Below are 19,335 nucleotides of genomic sequence, written 5' to 3' on the forward strand. Positions count from 1 at the left end.
ACTTGTGGCACCTTAGAGACTAACAAATTTATTAGAGCATAAGCTTTCGTGGACTACAGCCCACTTCTTCGGATGCATATAGAATGGAACACGAAAGCTTATGCTCTAATAAATTTGTTAGTCTCTAAGGTGCCACAAGTACTCCTGTTCTTCTTCTAGAGTTCTCTGTTACGCGTTGATAAATTGAAAAAAGGTACTGGCACTGTGTACATTTTGCATGTCCGTTTTTTATATAGCATCCTTTCAGCCCAAAGGATGTCAAAGTGATTTACAAACCAATATTGAAAGTTACACACAAGGATCACATTATCCATCACTGAAATACAGCCACGCTGAGTGGCAGCAATTTATGGTTTTTGAATAATTAACGCTAGTCATCCTGAGCAAGATATTTTTTTCATTAGGATTAGAGCTAGGCCAAAAAATTTGGCCGACAAATTTTTCACTGAAAAATGCAGATTCAGGTTGACCGCAACATTTCACAAATTTGTGTCAATTTGGGCAAATTGTTTCCGTGGGGAAAAAAGAGGAAAAAAATTAGAAATATTAAAATGGTTCATTATGCCATTTCTGAAATGAAATGTTTTGCTTTTTCTGGCTAGATTTACAAGGGAATTGATTTGCGTTTATTTTTTAGAAAAAAAAAAACAGTTAAAAATGCCAAAACACCTTGAAACAAATTTTTTGACCTTTCATTTTGCCAGAACTTCTGAAAAAAATCAGTTTCAAGTTGACCCAAAATGATTTTATTTGATTTTTCGGATCACAAGCAAACCAACAAAAAAAAAATCAGTTACTTGCACAGCTCTAATAATGATGCCTTTTCTTTTTTCATGTCGTCATAACTTCATAGTCATCAGCATGTTCTTTTGGCATAACTTGTGCCAGCTGCTGCAGAGAACAAGTCAGCCCTCATCTAAACACCAGTCACTCAGGACTGAACAGTTGAACAGCAGACCCCTGATCCAAAACATGCTGAATATCTCCCTTTAGCCAGAATAAACAGAGCAAAGCTGCAAATAAACATAGTTCTGTGCGGCTAAAAGAAAGTTAAGTTTTAAGGACTTTGATCATGCAGAAATTAAGTGGACCACCAACATTTTAATGACAAATACTCCTAGCAGTCACATGGCCTACAGAAAACCCTTTAGCTGCTCTACTTTGTTCAGTTTTTAAATCCTTTACTTTGGATGTGCACCAACCAGGGAAAGTGAAGGTACTTTTGTGTCATGGATGCATTGGTTAAAGTGAGCAGTTGCACAGACCCATAATGTCAACTTGCTCTGGCATTTGTCACTTAATCAATCTCCCATTTAATGGGACACTGGGCGTTAGTTTTCCTTAGATCTGCAGCTAATATTCACAGAGAATTTTCTTTTTGAAGAAAGCAGAAGAGCCATGTGTCTTTCTCTTGTTATGCACAAAGCATGTAAAACTTCAGAGAGAGAGTTTGATTCAAAAGCTTCAATTCTTTGCAGGGGTGGATTTTCAAAGCAGCCTACAGGAGTTAGACACCCAACAGCCGCTGACTTTCAGTGGGATTTGGGCACCTATCTCCCTTAGTCTCCACTAAATTCCTAACCTGAGTGTGGCGCCTGCTAAGTGTTTGTCAAAGAAAGTCTGCATAAGAGGACATGGAGTCAAATACTGTACCTGGGATCTCTTGTTTTTTGTTTTAAGTGCTGAACCATTTATTTCCACTAATAGCCTTTGTATCTGTGCAAGCAAAAAGCATAAAATAAAAGTAGTAATAATACCTAGCTTTCTTATAGCATCTCATCAGAAAGTAGTCCAAACATTAGCTAGTTTTAAAATCTTTATTGTATACTTGTGAGGTAGGCAAACAAGAAATCGAAGCTCATGCTTCAGATGGCAAACCAGTTCTGTACTGGCTCGAGAAGGAACCCCTACTGCATTGCCACCACGATAGATCATTGCATAACTGGCTAGATGCAATATTGGATGAGAGCTGACCTGTCCATGAAGGACTGGTTCTTCTTGAGCGATGGTCAAGAGTATGCACACGTACCACGTACCTGAGTCTAGAGAACTTTAGTAAGCCGGGTCCATTGGTCCGCACATGTGCGGTTGTTCTCCTCATGCTCTGAAGTAAGGATATAAAGGCCAGGGCAAACCAACATCTCTTCTTACCACCTCATGGCCTGAATAAAAATTCTGTGTCCGCTTCAATCTTCCTATTTTAATATCAGTAAAACAATTTGTAAATAGTTTTAGTGATTTTTTTTTTTTTTTAGTTTAGTATAGTGTTGTTTTATAATTAGTATTGTGAGCTTAGTTCTCCCTGCCCAGGGAAGCTTCTCCGTGTAGAGAGGAACTATGCCAAGAGTCCCAAGAGAGTTGTGTCTCCTGCCCCAGTTCCTTCTCCATCAGCAAAAGACCACCAGCACGCCCTTCATCGCCTCACCAAAGGCATTATCTGCTGTTCCTTCCCAGGGCCACCCGGTGGGTGGTGAGGCAAGTGAGGTAATTTGCCCCAGACCCTGTAGGGGGCCCCCACAAGAGTTTTCAGGGACCCCCATGAGAGTTTTTGTCGGCAGGTCCTTCAGTGCCGCCGAACACACCCGGATCGAGTGACGGACCCGCTGCCGAGGACCCGGAGCTGCTTCTTCTTATGCTCCGGGTCTTCGTCGGCAATTCAGTGGTGAGGGCTTCTTCTGCTCTGGATCTTCAGCAGCAATTTGGCAGCGGGTCCTTCACTTGCTCCGGGACCCGCCGCTGAACTGCCCTGAAGATCTAGAGCGGAAGGATCCCCTCCGCCGAAAACCCCAGGCCCCCTGAATCCTCTGGGCGGCCCTGTTCCTTCCCTCTCCAAACTAGTGAAAGACAAGCGCTCCACCTGCTGAAGCACCTCATGGAGCAGGTCATGAGGCCTCATTTGGATCCAGGCTGGGGGGAGACCCCCTCAGACTGCGAGCAGCACCTCTCCAAGCGTGCACTCTGGAGTAGAGGCTAAAACTCTTAAGCGTGAGAAACCCTCTCATGAGAGTAGGGGACATGACCATATAGGCATAAAGATAGATTCTCGTCCAGATCTGCCTCTAAGAAAAAGGATCTCTACCCATCTTGGTCCAAGTCATGTGAGTCCTCACACATGGGTCACAAGGAGTTAGTTCCACATAAACCTGACATTCAAGAAGGCAAAGGAAAAATGATCCAACAGTACTGGTTCCAGCTCCATTCCCCAGACCATAAGATCAGTACCCACCAGGCCTGTCTGAGAGCCCCACGCTGGGACCCCATTCAATGGTTCCAGCTCAGTCCATGTGGCATTCTCTGAATACCCCATTGGGGGCCCTGCATCTGCCAGTCCCCTCCTCAGAGGCTCCCCAAACAGTAGGAAGAACCAAAATCTTTACTTCACAGTAGAATATTCCTCCCAGGCCCAGTCCTTCTCAGAGACATCCCTATGCCCAAAAAAATCACCTTGAGAAGAAGAGGATCGCCCCCTACTGCATCCACAGCTCGGAGCATCCTCCCACTGGTACAGATGGCACCGCCAGTAGAGCAGGAATCTATTATTTTGTCAAACAAATCTGAGGCTCCAGACAAGTCTCTTTCTCCCACCACACCCAACGGAAACAAGCCCAGACAGAACCCACAGGAGGTTTTGGAACCATCCACTTCCTTCAGGTTATGGCTATTCAGGGGACCGTTAGTACCCTATGTCTGGGGGACTCCCCCCATCAGTCAATCCTTCTTACTAGCCTAATGGGAGCCACTTAACAGACGTACTGGATCTGTGCAAGAATCACACCGACCGACCCTCCTCTCCCAACAAGTAATAACCAGCTCCATCCACGTTTGTGGAGGAAGAAGCTGAGCTGGACCCACTGGTTCTGCCAGTTCAGATGGGTGTATCATTCTCTTCACCTGAGGAGGCAGTTGCTCCATCATCCCCTTCCTTGCCCAGTGACCACAAGCAGTACCAGGAGCTGTCATAGAGGGTAGCCACTGAGCTTCAGATACCTGTTGAGGAGGTCCAGGACACGCAGCATAGTCTATTGGGATATCATCCAGCCCTCTGGATGGGTCACCCTAGAAAGGCCAATCAATCAGGTCATTTTGGAACCTGCCAGATCCATGTGGTATACCCCTGCCTCTTGTGCCCCTACCTTGAAGAGGGTTGGAAAATGATATTTTATGCTAGCTAAAGGAGCAGAGCTTTTATTCTCTCATCCAGTACCCAACACTTCCATGGCGCAAGCAGCTACAGAAAGGTCCAGGACACAGCACCCTACGACTACCCCAACTGACAAGGGAACTAAATGCCTCCACCTTTTGGGCAGGAAAATATTTTCATCAGCTAGTGTCCACTTCAGAGTTGCTAACTACTAGGTGCTGTTAGCAAAATATGATTTCTTGAATTATTCAAAATGTCTAAACTTTAAAGACAAACTTCCGTAGGAAGACAGGGCTCAGTCCCAAGCCCTCATTGATGAAGGTGGGCTGATGGCCATTACATCACTCCAAGTGGCAGTAGAAGCATCTGACACTGCCTTTCTAGAGCCATTGCCACAGCTATAGTCACAAGGCACGAATTGTGGCTGCAATCTCTGGGGTCCTCCAGGGGAGACCAGAAAACCATTAAGGAACTTCCCTTTGTGTCTAAACTCTTTACTGAAAAGACTGTTTCTACACTCTCTTAAATACTCGAGGACAACCCTCCAATCACTGGGCATTTACACCCCCGTCCTGAAGAGGAAACATCAGAAGCAAACCTACAGGCCCAGACCTTCACCTCAAGCATTCAATTGCCAGTGCCTTTATGAACCATCACACAAAAGGCAGTATGCAAAGACCCAGACACATGGCTTCGTCCACCTCTGCGATGGCCACCCCACCCACTGTCCAAGGGGTTCTTTGGATGGTATGCTGAAGGAATGCATATCAACATTGATGCCATGCCTTATTGCCCCCCGAAACTCTGTTTGCTGCCTTACGCACTTTGCTCACAACTGGGGGGCAATAACAACAAACAAATGGGTACTAGAGATCATCCACCATGGCTACATGATCGAGTTTATTTCATCTCTCCACTACAATACCCCTCCCTGGCCCATTCTCAGGAACCCACTCTCACAAGGAGGTTCTTCACCAAAAGGTAAAGTCTCTCCTTCCAGAAAGAAGCCATAGAATGGATGCCACACTAACATCAAGGGAAGGGATTCTACTCCCATATGTCTTGGTCCCCAAGAAGTCTGGTGGTTGGAGACAAATTCATGATTTACACCAACGAAATGTATTCTTCCAAAAAGTAAAATCCCATATGGTCACATTAACATCAATAATTCCCTTTTTGGAACAGGGGGCACATGATTCGTGACCCTCGACATGAAAGATGCTTACTTTCACATAGACATTCACCTGATCCACTGAAAAATCCTCGTATTCCTCATTGGGAAAAACCACTTCCAATTCAGAGTGCTCCCATTTGGACTAGCTATGGCACTCAGGGTCTCTACAAAAGTCCTTTCAATGGTAATGTCTTGGATGAGAAGACACAGGTTTATTGTCTTTTCATATCTTGATGACTGGCTCCAGACAGGCAGATCCAGCAGGGAATTCCAGTTGGTGACCCTATTCCTGCTCCATAGATTCATAGATTATAGGACTGGAAGGGACCTCGAGAGGTCATCGAGTCCAGTCCCCTGCCCGCATGGCAGGACCAAATACTGCCTAGACCATCCCTAATAGACATTTATCTAACCTACTCTTAAATATCTCCAGAGACGGAGATTCCACAACCTCCCTAGGCAATTTGTTCCAGTGTTTAACCACCCTGACAGTTAGGAACTTTTTCCTAATGTCCAATCTAGACCTCCCTTGCTGCAGTTTAAACCCATTGTTTCTGGTTCTATCCTTAGAGGCTAAGGTGAACAAGTTCTCTCCCTCCTCCTTATGACACCCTTTTATATACCTGAAAACTGCTATCATGTCCCCTCTCAGTCTTCTCTTTTCCAAACTAAACAAACCCAATTCTTTCAGCCTTCCTTCATAGGTCATGTTCTCAAGACCTTTAATCATTCTTGTTGCTCTTCTTTGGACCCTTTCCAGTTTCTCCACATCTTTTTTAAAATGCGGCGCCCAGAACTGGACACAATACTCCAGCTGAGGCCTAACCAGAGCAGAGTAGAGCGGAAGAATGACTTCTCGTGTCTTGCTCACAACACACCTGTTAATGCATCCCAGAATCATGTTTGCTTTTTTTGCAACAGCATCACACTGTTGACTCATATTTAGCTTGTGGTCCACTATAACCTCTAGATCCCTTTCTGCCGTACTCCTTCCTAGACAGTCTTTTCCCATTCTGTATGTGTGAAATTGATTTTTCCTTCCTAAGTGGAGCACTTTGCATTTGTCTTTGTTAAACTTCATCCTGTTTAACTCAGACCATTTCTCCAATTTGTCCAGATCATTTTGAATTATGACCCTGTCCTCCAAAGTAGTTGCAATCCCTCCCAGTTTGGTATCATCTGCAAACTTAATAAGCGTACTTTCTATGCCAATATCTAAGTCGTTGATGAAGATATTGAACAGAGCCGGTCCCAAAACAGACCCCTGCGGTACCCCACTCGTTACGCCTTTCCAGCAGGATTGGGAACCATTAATAACAACTCTCTGAGTACGATTATCCAGCCAGTTATGCACCCACCTTATAGTAGCCCCATCTAATTTGTATTTGCCTAGTTTATCGATAAGAATATCATGCGAGACCGTATCAAATGCCTTACTAAAGTCTAGGTATACCACATCCACCGCTTCACCCTTATCCACAAGGCTCGTTATCCTATCAAAGAAAGCTATCAGATTGGTTTGACATGATTTGTTCTTCACAAATCCATGCTGGCTATTCCCTATCACCTTACCACCTTCCAAGTGTTGGCAGATGATTTCCTTAATTACTTGCTCCATTATCTTCCCTGGCACAGAAGTTAAACTAACTGGTCTGTAGTTACCTGGGTTGTTTTTATTTCCCTTTTTATAGATGGGCACTATATTTGCCCTTTTCCAGTCTTCTGGAATCTCTCCCGTCTCCCATGACTTTCCAAAGATAATAGCTAGAGGCTCAGATACCTCCTCTATTAGCTCCTTGAGTATTCTAGGATGCATTTCATCAGGCCCGGGTGACTTGCAGGCATCTAACTTTTCTAAGTGATGTTTAACTTGTTCTTTTTTTATTTTATCCGCTAAACCTACCCCCTTCCCATTAGCATTCACTATGTTAGGCATTCCTTAATTCCAGCTACTATCTTCCCTGGGAATCTGTGTCAGCCACAAAAAGTCTACATTGACTCTCACGAGGTCCATAGATTTCATAGGTGCGACTCTGGACTTGACTACAGCAAGGGCCTATTTCCTGTTGGAAAGCTTCCATACCAGGGGTGATTTGATAAAATAGATCACCCTCACATCTCAGACTATGGTCAGAACCTGTCTTTCCCTCCTAAGCCATATGACCTTATGCAGCCACGTAACACCATTCGTCAGGCTTCTCTACTGCTTACAAGCCCGACTTCAGTCCATTTACTCACCAAAGATAACCTCAGTGCTAGAGTAGCAATTCCAGCCAAAGTTATGGCCTCTCTTGCCTGGTGGATAAATCCAGAGAAAGTTCAAGTGGGAGTTCCTTTCCTCAAAGACACACACCTGAGGCAACTATCCTCACAGATGCTTCTCTCTTAAGTTGGGGAGCCCATATTGACAATCACACTGCACAAGGCACCTGGACCCCTGGGGAGGCCAGAATCCATATCAATTTACTGGAATTAAGGGCAGTCTATTGGGCCCGCAATGCATTCCCTCCACTCCTCCAATCCAGACATACCCAGGTTATGTCAGACAGTATGACAGCTGTCTTCTACATAAACAAATGGGGGAAAGGGTGGGAACAAAATCTCCTCCCTCCCTGCAGTGTAGAGACAGTCATCCTCTGGAACTGGTGTATTAGAAACCGCATAATCCTCTCAGCAATATAACTACCAAGTGCACACAACTCCCTAGCAGACAGTCTCAACAGACAGTTTTCCATGGGCCATGAATGGGAGAATTGCAATTCTGTTCTGAATGAGATCTTCACTGGGTGGGGAACACCATCTTGGGATCTCTTTGCCTTGCAAGGGAACAAGAAACTACCCCTATACTGCTCCAGAGCAGCTATGGCCGTGGTCTGAAGGGCAATGCCTGGTTGCTACCTTCACAGACCACTTCAGGTGTGCCTAACCTCCCACCCTACTAATACCACAAATTCTGCAAGAGATCTGTCACAACAGGGCTCAGGTCATCCTCACCACACCAAACTAGCAGAGACAGTTCTGAGAACTCCTGTGGATTTCAACCTTCCCTCTATCTCCCCCCGCCCCCAATCCCCCGCCCCAGCATCCACCTATTTCCGGATCTCCTGTCGCAACACAATGTACAATCAGGCACTCCCCAACCCAGGACCACTACAACTGCAGGCCTGGTATTTGGTTGGGCATCTGACATAGAGCACATGTTTTCAGTGGCAATTCACTCCATTCTCAAAGCAGGAAGGGAGATGCTACTTGGCCAAATGGAAGCATTTCTCCTTTTGGTCATGACAATACTAGTTATCTCCAGAGTCCTCTAGGATTCTTGTTATTCTAGAATACCTCCTTGCCCTTAGACATTGGGCCTCTCAATCAGTTCCATATGGATCGATCTTGCAGCAATCAGCACCAGTTGAGAACCATACTATCTTTACTCATCCTGTGATGAATAGATTCCTAAAAGGACTTGTTAAAACTTCCCCTCCAGTGGTGAGACCAACATCACAATGGGGTCTCAATCTCATCTTTTCACTTCTCACCAAACCTCCTTCTGAACCATTAGCAACCGGTTCTATGTTCCATCTCTCGATAAAGTTGCCTTCCTACTCTCTATCCCAGGAGGGTGAGCAAGCTGAGAGCACTCATGGCATATACCATCTTTCATAAAGAGAAGGTTTTTCTTTGCCTCCACCCAAAATCCATTCCCAAAATAATTTTGGAGTTTCACATGAATCAAACCATTCACTTACGAGTATTTTTTCCAAAAACTCATACCTCTGATGAGAAGGGACAGCTTAACTTTCTAGACCAGTGGTTCCCAAACTTGTTCTGCCGCTTGTGCAGAGAAAGCCCCTGGTGGGCTGGACCGGTTTGTTTACCTTCCGCGTCCATGGGTTCGGCCAATCGTGGCTCCCAGTGGCCGCAGTTCGCTGCTCCAGGCCAATGGGAGCTGCTGGAAGCGGCGGCCAGTACATCCCTCGGCCCGCGCCACTTCCTGCAGCTCCTATTGGCCTGGAGCAGCAAACCGCAGCCACTGGGAGCCACGATTGGCCGAACACGCAGATGCGGCAGGTAAACAAACTGGCCCGGCCCGCCAGGGGCTTTCCCTGCACAAGCGGTAGCACAAGTTTGGGAACCACTGGTCTAGACATTTTATCTAGAAAGCAAAACAATCAGAAAAACTCCTAAACGTTTCATCACCGTAGCAGAGTGATCAAGAGGTCAAGCTCTATCTGCTCAGAGACTCTGTAAATGGATACCAAGCTGCATCATCCTTTGTTACCAATTAGCTCTCATTCCCCCCAACTTCTGTAGCCTCTCTGTAAGACATACCCTTACAGATATATACGGCGCGGCTACCTAGAAATCCATACACGCCTTTACATGACGCTATGCATTGGTGCAGACTTCTACTGCAGATGCAGCTGTGGGGATGGCAAGACTACAGACATCCGTACCATCTGCATCCTCACACATATCTCTTGTTTGACTACAGTTTACTAATCTCCCATGTGTGGAATATACATAGGGACCATCACTCGAAGAAGAAATGGAGGTTACTTACCTGTAATTGGAGGTTCTTTGAGATGTGTGGTCCCTATCTACATTTCACTATCCGCCCTCCATCCCCTCTGCTGCCAATCATGAACGGATTCCTGGTAATATAGGAATTGGAGCGGTATTGGCCTGCACTGCCCTTTTGTATGAGGAGCACAAGGAGAACAACTGTGTTTGTGCAGACCAATGGATACTGTTTACTAAAAACCTTTAGATTCAGACTCATGGTGTGCATGCGTCCCCCCCACGTGGAATACAGATAGGGACCACACATCTCAAAGAACCTCCAGTTATAGGGAAGTAACCTCCATATATTCAATATTGCTAGGTACAGAGTAGCAGACCAAAACCAATCCAGTATATTGGTAATAACATTTTAAACATAAAAGGAAGGGTGAGGGAAGACATACTCGAATTCTTCATTTGATATGTGCTTGAGCTGCTGTTTTCTCTCCTTCTGACCCTTTCCTTTCTTGGACTCTGATTTTGAAGTAGCAGCATGACTCCACTACCTGAGTAGGCTAGATTTAGTTCTTTTTAGTTTTGACAGTTGGTAAATTAGCATTCTTACACATTCATACTTTAAAATATCCTTCTTGGTAAGGTTATATGCTGCTTTCTTAAATGGGTTTCTAAAGAAATGGAGCATCATTGATAACTATTATATAGAATTAAAATCACTTGGTCAGATCCATAATGCAAGTTAAAGTATCTTGATTTACAAGTTTGGCTTGGCATCTTTTTGCATGGATGTAACGTTCCACTTTTTTTTTAAGATGGCAATATACGACACTGATGAGATCAATATTAAGGGTAAAATTCTGCCTTCATTTTCACTCCTGCAAGCTCACTGGTATGTTAAGGGTATGTGAAAGAGTTATCCTACTCAGCAACATTGCACATGAACCTTGACTTATCAAACTGGCAAAAGTTGAAAAGAACTACTGCGAGCCACCGTGGTGTTTGGTGTTTCAGAATCATAGCCCACTGAGTTTGCATGGGGATAAGTAAATGCAGAATTTGGCCCACAGCTTATAAAGGACCCAAGCTGGGTGTCAAATAAACAGTGAGAAAACATTTCAGTTTTATAAAATTTATTTAACATTCAGAAAAGGAAAGCTCAGCACAGGTAAATGTAACTATTAATGAACGCTGGCTTTTAACTTGGACTAGTTTGAGAGTAAATTTATTCCATATTCAGTCCAAGCTGAGAGAGACCACATGGCCATCAATCCTCAGTACAAAAGCATGAACAAGTTTTGGCAGGGTCCATGGCAGAAATTAAATTGACTTGCTAAATCATGTCTCTATTATCTAAATTCTAGCTAGTGTTTTCCTTGGCTTCTACTGTTTTCAGTTCAGGATCAGTCAATTACTGCATTCTTGCTCAGTTTCTGGTAGATTTGTGCTACCTAGTAACATATTTACTTATGAGTCAGATGGGCCAAGGCCCAAGGCAACAATTGAGGGGCAACATACAATGGTCAAAACCGATGGTTTTTCATCAAACTTTTTTCCATTTTCATTTTAATTTGACGTGGTCATATTTCTCTGATCGCTTGGATACTGTCCAGTGCATTTTCATGTATACTTGAGGTTTTTTTGCGATTCAGTGCCAGTACTCTAGGCAGCCTATTAAGGCAATTTTTTATATCCTGCTATTAGGTGATTGCCAGCCCCTTCGTCCAAAGGGGTAACATTTTACGTCACTGGCCAGAGACCAACAAAAAGGGGTTAATCAATCAATGGCTGCTTCCTAACATTTCAAAACACTGTAATTTATTTGACTTTTTAAACTGTTGCTGTAAACCACAAACTAGAGAAGTCTGTGTCAAGTCTCCTAAATGCCGCACTGTGACAAAGTTTACCAAAGAAAATAATGCTAAAAGCAAAGATTAAGATTTAATGTGTGTATTTTGGAAGATCAAGATCAACACGAATACAGCGTGTGTATCTAGTTGTATATCAGATCAGAGGAAAGGAGTTTAAAGACCCATGACAGACATGATCAAGGGGCCAAAGGGATTGACTTATAAGGAAAGATTTATATGTAATCTGAGCAATGACTGAAGAAAGGGATATGATAAGTCTTCAAATACTGGAAGGGTTAGAGTAAATCTGCAGAGATTGGAAGGGTATTACATGCTGGCATATCTAGGAGTTGTGTGATGAAATTAAGAAGGGGAAATGGCTGTCTGAATATCAGTAAAATCAATCTTCTTGACAGTGCAATGAATAAGGCTATGGAAAGGCCTCAGTCTACTGAGAAAAATGATAGAAGCCCAGTTGCCCGAGAATTCTAAAATGAAACTGGATAAAATGCTGTCAGTGTGCTGTATAGAGTAAACCTGCATTGCCAGACAGAGAAGATTTAGTTGACCTACGGTGATATGTCTCTTCCATCTCCCAGTCTCCAAAGCTCATTTTAGCCAATGGAAAGAATTCCCATTAACTATGATGGGATTTGAATCAGGACCTAAACTCAGTGATTCAGAAACTACATCATTTGTGTCCTGTATAAACCTTGCCAGGGGACCTCTTTCCAACACTTTTGTCTCGTGGCCTCGTTAAAACTTGATTGGCATTGTAGAGCAACTGGGACGTAATCATGTTGTGACCAAGTTATGTAGCACAGCTAAAACCTTGTATGTAACCGACGCTTCAGCCCTGGCCCAGAACGCAGTTAAGATCCTGTCTGCAGTACAGATCTGAACTGTTGTAACTAGGTCAGGGGACATCAGTGTTGTGAACAGGTCACGGTCATTTTTGTGTGGGAGGCTGGCCCTACGATGCACTGCAGAGCGAACAGCGGAGGGCTGCAGACAGAGTACTGTGTGAAGGAAAACAGCTTCAGAAGTTATAGGCCAAAAGGACCATACAAAACTCCACCAGGCCAGGTCTGAACTCTGACAAATTCCAGTTGGGCTGGGTTTGAGGCACTAAGACAGCAATGTCGGACTTCTGTACCCAATCCTGTTTCCCTGACAGTGACAGTACTTCTGTACCCAATCCTGTTTCCCTGACAGTGACAGCATGCACTCATTGTTCAGCTTCGTAGATTAATTTGGGGCCAGATTCTGGTGGAAATGCCCCAAGAGGGAGGCAGGAAACTGGGGTGCACAGATTGCTTCCCCAACTACATTGTGCAGCCGAAATGAGGGCCTCTGTCACTGCTGCAGTCCCTGTGCTCTCCTGAGGCACACACTGCCCCAAAAGAAACAGGAAGGAAGCAGAATCAAGGCCTCACCCACTTCCTCCGCATTACCTCACAGAGGAAAAGACCAGTTGAGTGAGGAGGAGCAGTCTGCGCCATCCTAAACGAATAGTGTAATCTGCACAGGCCCCATGCACGCTGAGCCCATGAGGCACAATTAGGGTTACCATACATCCGGATTTTCCCGGACATGTCCAGCTTTTTGGGCCTCAAATCCCCATCCGGGTGGAAATCCCAAAAAGCCGGACATGTCCAGGAAAACAGGGAGGGAGGGGTCGTGGGACTTGGGTCCCGGCCAAAGCCACTGGGGCCGGCGGTGCTTGGACGGGGGATGGGGCCACTGGGGCCGGCGGTGCTCGGCCAGGGGCCGGGCCCGCTGGGGCTGCCGGGGCCAGGGTGGGCCGGAGCCACTCGGCCGGAACCAGGGCCGGCGCCCTAGGGCCCGAGCCGAGCCGGGCGGGAGACACTGGGGCCAGAGCCTCTTGGCCTGGGCCGGCCGGCCGCCACAGGGAGCCACTCGGCCGGGGGGGCAGGACTGGGCCACACCCCTCCCCAGCCCCAGTTTACCTGCTGCCTCCCTGTTTCCGTCTTCCCACGAACATTTGATTCGCGGGAAGCAGGGGAGGGGGAGGAGCAGAGGGGCGGAGTGTTCAGGGGAGGGGGCAGACTGCCCTAGGGCCCGAGCCAAGCCGGGTGGGAGACACTGGGGCCAGAGCCTCTTGGCCTGGGCCGGCCGGCCGCCAGAGGGAGCCGCTCGGCCGGGGGGGCTGGACTGGGCCGCGCCCCACCCCAGACTGCCAAACCTCCCCTACTTGACTGCCAAACTTTCTCCATTATAACTTGTACAATGCAGCTACATGTTGCAAATACTAAAATCTGTGAGTGCAGCATAAAACAGTTTGAAACTGATATCGAGATAAATAACGCCGGGAGGCCATACTGACTGTATTACTCATTTGCACATTTAATTGGGGGAACAGGCTCCATTTTTCAATGTAGCTGGAGCTGCCTCAAGATTTCCAATTTGACCCACCTGAGCAGGGGGCCTCCCCACAGAATGTAGGTTTTGCTTGGCACACAGCACCTTGGTTTTGGTATGAAATATGTTAGCACTTTCAGATGTTTTTTCCCTCACCACAGCTAGTGCAAGAGAACAAGTTTAACTCACTGTAAAAATAAACTATTGAATACATCTGAAGGTATCTGGTGATAAGCTTCCTTGGTAATCTCACCCAGGTTTTCAAGGCATAATAGTGTCCACAGCAAAGGTACGGATAACTAAACTGCCTTGCATTAAAGTGGATTTCTAACTTATTTCCTGGGGAGTTCATCTTACAGGCTAATTCCTGCTGTTCACCTACCCTATTGAGGTAACTACCGAGAGTGCGCTGGGTTTCTTTTCCTTTTTTCCCTAGGAGTGTCAAGATGCTGTTAATGCATCAATGCAGCATATTGAATTCTGCTCTCGTACTAAGGAGAAAAAAACATAAAATATTAAGGATCTTTTCCTGTACAGTGCTAGATCGTGTGTGGCATCCCCTGAAAGAGACAGGCTAGGAGCAAAGGAGTCAAAGATCACTTTAAGTCACCTTTGAACCTCCAGATTGTTCCTTCTCCAAGAGCCAAGTCTGCCTTAAATTAGGGAGCCTCCCCACATGTGCCTGTGGGCTGCTCTGAAGCTCATCTATATAAATCTCTCTGTCCCTGGCTCCCACCTGTGCTACCCTAGACTTCTCCTGCACTGGGGGAATTCTGCCTGGATCTGTTGCCTTTATAACCTGTAAATGTTGTCAGAGTGGGGGCATATGGACATAAGTGGGGGGCCAGAGTTGCAAATACCTTCTAATTGTGGGGGGGTTGTATTGAATTATATACACTAATCTGGATAAAGTCCAGCATGTCATTTGAACCCTTCCCTTCTCTTCTCTTTTCTGCATGCAGAAGTAGGGCTGATAATTTGCAAAAACACCAAGGAAGTCACTGGGACTGCTCATGTGAGTGACTGCCTGCTCAGCAATGGGCATTAAGACTTCCCAGTTTTTCTTTGAGCTACGAATTTGGTTTGAGCTTTAAAGAGGCCTTTTTTGGTATCAGGTAACCCTGCCGTCCATAATGTGTACCATAGTGCTAAGATTTAAAGAGAGATGGGGATTAAAAGATTCATTAGCAATTCTCGTTCTCTAGCATGGAAGGTTCCATTGTGCGCCTGCCAGAGATAGTCGCCTTGAAGAAGAGATACAAAGCCTACCTCTACTTGGATGAAGCTCACAGCATTGGTGCTGTGGGACCCACCGGCCGGGGAGTCGTGGAATATTTTGGAATGGACCCTGAAGATGTCGATGTATTGATGGGTACCTTCACCAAAAGCTTTGGAGCAGCTGGAGGATACATAGCTGGCAAGAAGGTAAATAGAAAACTTCTAGTCTCTGTTTGACACTAAAACAAATGGCATCCTATCTGTGCATGGCATATATAACTGCCTTTCCATATAATCTGCCACATAGTAGTGCTATTATAGAGAATGCACCGCTCCTGTTTGGATCCCAAATGAATGATTGAACTGTTCAGCTATTCTGTTTGTTGGAATGGGTAAAATATTCAGTTTTCTTATTTTTGTTTGATATTCATATTAGGTAATTTGCTGGGCTATTGGTACTTTTGTCCCAAACCTGAGTGGAGAGCTTTACAAATAATGGGGATATTCAGCCAGCTCTGTGCTTGACTAGATACGCTTTGATGTACAGATTTGCATGCCCAGTTTGGGATTACGCTGGTATAACTATACATGTAAATTATATCAGTACAACTGGTAAAACTTTCCTGTGTACACAAGGCCTTAAACCTTTATGTCCTGTAACTAGGCCTCCTACTTATGACTTTTCCTAGTTTGTATAAAGTCCTTTGGCTCAGGTAAGTGGCAGGGGAGGCATCCCTGCAGCATCAGGGCCTAAGAATTGCATTCAGAGCCACTAGCACAAATCCCCAGGCCCACATCGAGTCCCATTTAAGTCTGTAGTGCTCTGCACAGGTGTGTAGGGGTTCAGGCAGGTGGTGGATCCAATTGCATGATTGGGGCCTGTTTTCATTTTAAGCTTATGCAGAAGCATGTGTCAAGGACTAAGGAGTATGTTAAAGTGGGGAGCACATGGCAATGGGGAGTTGCCATGGATTTTGGTGGAACTGCTAGGTAGGGTTCAGCCTTATATTAAAGACAAACTAATAAGACTATTGTGAAGTTGAATACAGACACTAGTGAGGTTACTTTTCTTCTGCTAAATCCAATGGGAGACAAACTGCACTATTTGCCATTTGCCCATCACATTCATCCTTCTGAAAGGTGGGACAATTCTGTATTTTAAATGCAGCTTGTTGATTAGTGCCTCAGTGAGGCCAGGTTCCCCTCCCCCTACCCTACCCTACTTCTGTAAAGATTCTCATCATATAAGCAAAGCAGTATTCTAGTTTGTAGCTTTGTTTCAGCTGCAGGTGCATAGCTTACATTTTAAAGGATTTACATTTGCCAAGTATCACCTGTATTTCTTCAGACCATGGATTTTTAATAACAATTAAGAAAATAAATCAGTCATGAAATGTCTCAGTCAAATATCCTTGATCTCCATATGTCCTCACCTGTATCAGTAGTTGGGAAGGCGTTCTCCTCTCCTGACAATTCAAAGTGAATTCAAATTTTGTTTCACTTGTTTAAGGAACTTGTGGATTTTTTACGAACTCACTCGCACAGTGCTATTTATGCCACATCTATGTGTCCACCTGTAGCAGAGCAGATCATTCGGTCGATGAAATGTGTCATGGGACTAGACGGAACAACACAAGGTAAGACCCCTTTTATTAACTACACACATTTTATTTAGAATCTTAGCATTTACTGACAAGGAGCAAAAAATACCTTCCAACAACAAAGGTCCCAAAGGCAGTAGAAAAGTATGGTAAAAAATGCAATGTAAATGCAGTCATTCACATTGTACTATCTATCATATCCATCCTAGCATGCCCCTACATACTTATGCTAAGTTTTATCAATGATCTCAGAGTACACTGGAAGCCATTATCAAACTAAGCTTCACAACACTCCTGCAAGAAGATGTCTGTTTTGCTGTTGAGTAAACTGGAGGCACGCAGTGGTTAGGTAGGGTGACTAGATGTCCCAATTTTATAGGGACAGTCCCGATTTTTGGGTCTTTTTCTTATATAGGCTCCTATTACCCCCAACCCCCACCCCATCCCGATTTTTCACATTTGCTGTCTGGTCACCCTATGGTTAGGTGATTTTTTTGAGGTCACAGAGCAAGACAGTGGCAGAGATGGAAGTGCCTCTCTGGAGTCCTTGCTCTCAAGTGCCTTTTCTAGCCACTAGACCACATAGCTTCCCAAAAACGTATATGAAAAGGATATAAACTCTTTAAATCTTATGATTGACTTCACAGCATGAGTTCAGAGTTAAAGCTGAGGATCTCTCATTAATCATCTTGTTGGGCTTAGATATTGCAATAAAAATACTACTTAGAGACCATTCCCAGAGTTTCAAACTCAGCCTTGTCTCAATAGAGGGGTTGCTGCATGATGTTCTTGATGAATGTAAATGTTTGAAACAGCAAACAGTTGAAAGCATGCCATAGACTTTCTACCCAGGTGTGACACTGTATAGGATGGTACTACTAAAATTATGACAATGTTACACTTAAATTTGTAACTAGACTGCAGTGTCCTGAAGTTAAATTTGTTTTCAAACATGCTTTGTTCCCAAGTTCTAGAGAAACTCAATAAAGATGTGTTGATGTCATTTATGGAGGATAAGTCTTATTTGTATTCCTTCTGTGATACGGGATCTGCTTTAATGTAGCCAAGGATCAGAGTCTCTGTATAATGTACACTATATAAACGATAGAACAACTGTGTTATGTAAAAAGCAACGAAGAGTCCTGTGGCACCTTAAAGACTAACAGATGTATTGGAGCATAAGCTTTCGTGGGTGAATGCCCACTTTGTCAGATGCATGTAATGGAAATTTCCAGAGGCAGGTATAAATATGCAGGCAAGAATCAGTCTGGAAATAATGAGGTTAGTTCAATCAGGGAGGATGAGGCCCTCTTCTAGCAGTTGAGGTGTGAACACCAAGGCAGGAGAAACTACTTTTGTAGTTGGCTAGCCATTCACAGTCTTTGTTTAATCCTGAGCTGATGGTGTCAAATTTGCAAATGAACTGGAGCTCAGCAGTTTCTCTTTGAAGTCTGGTCCTGAAGTTTTTTTGCTGTAAGATGGCTACCTTTACATCTGCAATTGTGTGGCCAGGGAGGTTGAAGTGTTCTCCTACAGGTGTTATGTAACTATCTGCTACTACTGCAGTATGTTACTGACATATATCCAAGCTCCTAGGACTTAAATGTATCCTAACCTAGGTGTAATAGCTGATGTACCAATGCATTTGAATTTTCTGGAGGTGTTTAGGGAGAATGATGTGGATTTTGCAATTTTATGTATAACATACACTTGAAGAGCTGGATTGTGTCTTGAACAGCAGCTCATTTATAAAGAAGGTAGAATCTTCTTGTAGTAGGGGTCCCTGCCCGGAGAAGAGCTACTCAATGACTTCCTGGTGGCCTTCCCTCATAGTCCTGGGCTGGGGGGCAAGCAGAGGATGGAGAGTGATGGAGGCATGGCCACATCAGACTGCACTCCAACTATTTTGTACTGATGCAATGCCCCATAGAGCACTGTTGCAAACCAGCCTGGGGCTATTTAGATTTTCACCGAGGCCAATGGGTCCTCTGGTCCAGACCAGCATTTGCAAGGTGCCAGTGCAGAAAAGGAGGAATGGAGAATCTGGCCCAAAATACCAAAATTCACTTCAGTGCACTAGCAAAAATTAAGGTTACTTGGAATCTAGAAACATTCCATTGTGATGCCTGCAGGCTGGGGAAACAATATTTTAGTCATTTAGGCAGATAATCCAAACTGGATTAAGGAAGTTGTTGTTATACTCTCCAATTTGAAAGGTAAGGGTTGGGGATAGTAAAATCTATGTAGCATCTGATATAAGAGACTCACTCTGATGTATTCCTTGTATTTTGCCTCCTGTACATTCAAATGGTCCTGATACATTATATAATCCTCTGAATCAGTTTTATAAAAATGCTCACCAACAGAGGGCAATATTGTACTAACCCTTTTCAAGAGTTATATCTTTAGGGCCTAAGACACATGGTATGTAAAGCATTCTATCTGTAGAGCATTTCT

At 44.6% G+C, this 19,335-nt stretch overlaps 1 protein-coding gene across 1 annotated transcript in view; it reads left to right on the plus strand.

The window, feature by feature from the left end:
• Positions 1-19,335, plus strand: part of SPTLC3 (serine palmitoyltransferase long chain base subunit 3) — a 126,758-nt gene that overhangs the window by 83,179 nt on the left and 24,244 nt on the right. The window contains exons 8-9 of the mRNA XM_054021441.1: positions 15,265-15,484; positions 16,788-16,914. Of these exons, the coding sequence (XP_053877416.1) occupies positions 15,265-15,484; positions 16,788-16,914 (347 nt within the window). The remainder of the gene's footprint in view (positions 1-15,264; positions 15,485-16,787; positions 16,915-19,335) is intronic.

The sequence above is a fragment of the Malaclemys terrapin genome, chromosome 3 (assembly GCF_027887155.1).
Source record: "Malaclemys terrapin pileata isolate rMalTer1 chromosome 3, rMalTer1.hap1, whole genome shotgun sequence".
Classification (NCBI taxonomy): Eukaryota; Metazoa; Chordata; order Testudines; family Emydidae; genus Malaclemys; species Malaclemys terrapin.